At 62.3% G+C, this 1,315-nt stretch overlaps 1 protein-coding gene across 1 annotated transcript; it reads left to right on the top strand.

The window, feature by feature from the left end:
* The first annotated feature begins 526 nt into the window (after positions 1–526).
* LOC136536122 (uncharacterized) lies at positions 527–1,315 on the top strand. The gene has a single exon (XM_066528519.1). The coding sequence runs from the start codon at positions 527–529 to the stop codon at positions 1,313–1,315; it is 789 nt and encodes a 262-aa protein (XP_066384616.1).

Below are 1,315 nucleotides of genomic sequence, written 5' to 3'. Positions count from 1 at the left end.
CCCTCTACTCCGCCCTCTCCTCTCCTCCTCTGCTCCACCTCCACGGAACGCCGCTGAGCTCCCTCCCTCCCTCCCTCTCTCTCTCTCTCTCTCCCTCTCTCTCTGTTTCCTCTTCTCCCTCTCTACTCCGCGCTCACTGCCACCCACCGCTCTGCTCCCCTGTTCTCCCTCAGCTCTGCTCCTCCCCGTGGACGCAGGTCGCAGCGCCGATGCACGGCCGGACGAGCCGAGGCCGCTATCGATGGCGTCCCGCATCTTGCTCTCCACCTCACCCCGCGCATCTACTCTATCCTCTTCCCCTCCTTCGCTCTCTCTCTCCTCCGCCCTCTTCTTCCTCGCCTGGCTCACCGCAGAAGCTGGCACCCTGCGCCCTCCACTCCCTCCGTCTCTCGGCTAGAGGCGAGCGTGCGAGAGCGAGAGAGCAGCGGCTTCGGCTACGGCTGGAGGACGGGAGTGACTGGATGGGGATTGAGAAATTAGGGTTGGATGGCACGTTATATACCTCTGCGACTTATTAGCCCTTTACATGGGCTGGCACCTAGGCTACCTACTGCGTGCTTCGCAGGGCGGGTTGGCGGGGATCGGGGTCGGGGACCAGACAACCATCTCCGTCCCTGTCATCCCCGACGGGGACAACCTTCCTACTAAATCCTTCCCCGTGGGGATTAATTCTTCTCCATCCCCGTCCCCTAATGGAAGAATTCACCGCGGGGAATCGGGGATCGAGTCCCCGTTGCCATCTTTACAAAGAACTGACTGGAAAAAAATAAATAATAACATCGATAATGATAGGATGAGGACATCCATCCGTCCGTACACCCTCTCTATAAGAAAAACTCCCCACATGTGGCCCGTCGACTCGTTCCACTCTCCGCAGCGCCTCCATCCCGCACTGCGCCCCACTCCGACACGCCGCCTCTGCCATCCCTCGCGATGCCTTCATCGGCCTACGCTCGTCGTCGGCCCCTTCTTTCCGTCCCCGCCTGGCCAGAGCTCTCCGTCGGCCCCTTCTTCCCGTCCCCGCCTAGCCAAAGCTCGCCGAGAGCCGCTTGCATCTGCGGCCGTCTCCTTCATCCTGGCTAGAGCCCGTCGGAGGCCTGCACCCATCGCTGGCATGTCCCCGCCTCCCCCTCCACCCGCCTGCGACGGCAGTAGCCCGCAGCCTGGCCAACACTCACCGGCGGTCTGTCCCACTACCCCTCCACTCGCCTCCAGAAGGGGCCGCGATGGGCCAACGGTGCTGCCCTCTGCCTGCCCATCCCCCACTCTGTGCTACGTCGTACGGAGGAAGAAGGGTGAAAAACACACGTTGTAA

The sequence above is a fragment of the Miscanthus floridulus genome, chromosome 2 (genome assembly GCF_019320115.1).
Source record: "Miscanthus floridulus cultivar M001 chromosome 2, ASM1932011v1, whole genome shotgun sequence".
NCBI lineage: Eukaryota > Viridiplantae > Streptophyta > Magnoliopsida > Poales > Poaceae > Miscanthus > Miscanthus floridulus.
Note: the sequence above shows the minus strand (reverse complement) of the source record. Positions and strands in the feature narration are given on the sequence as shown.

Bases quoted from the DNA above. Each gene is read 5' to 3' on its own strand.
- LOC136536122 (XM_066528519.1), top strand. From the start codon at position 527: ATGGGCTGGCACCTAGGCTACCTACTGCGTGCTTCGCAGGGCGGGTTG.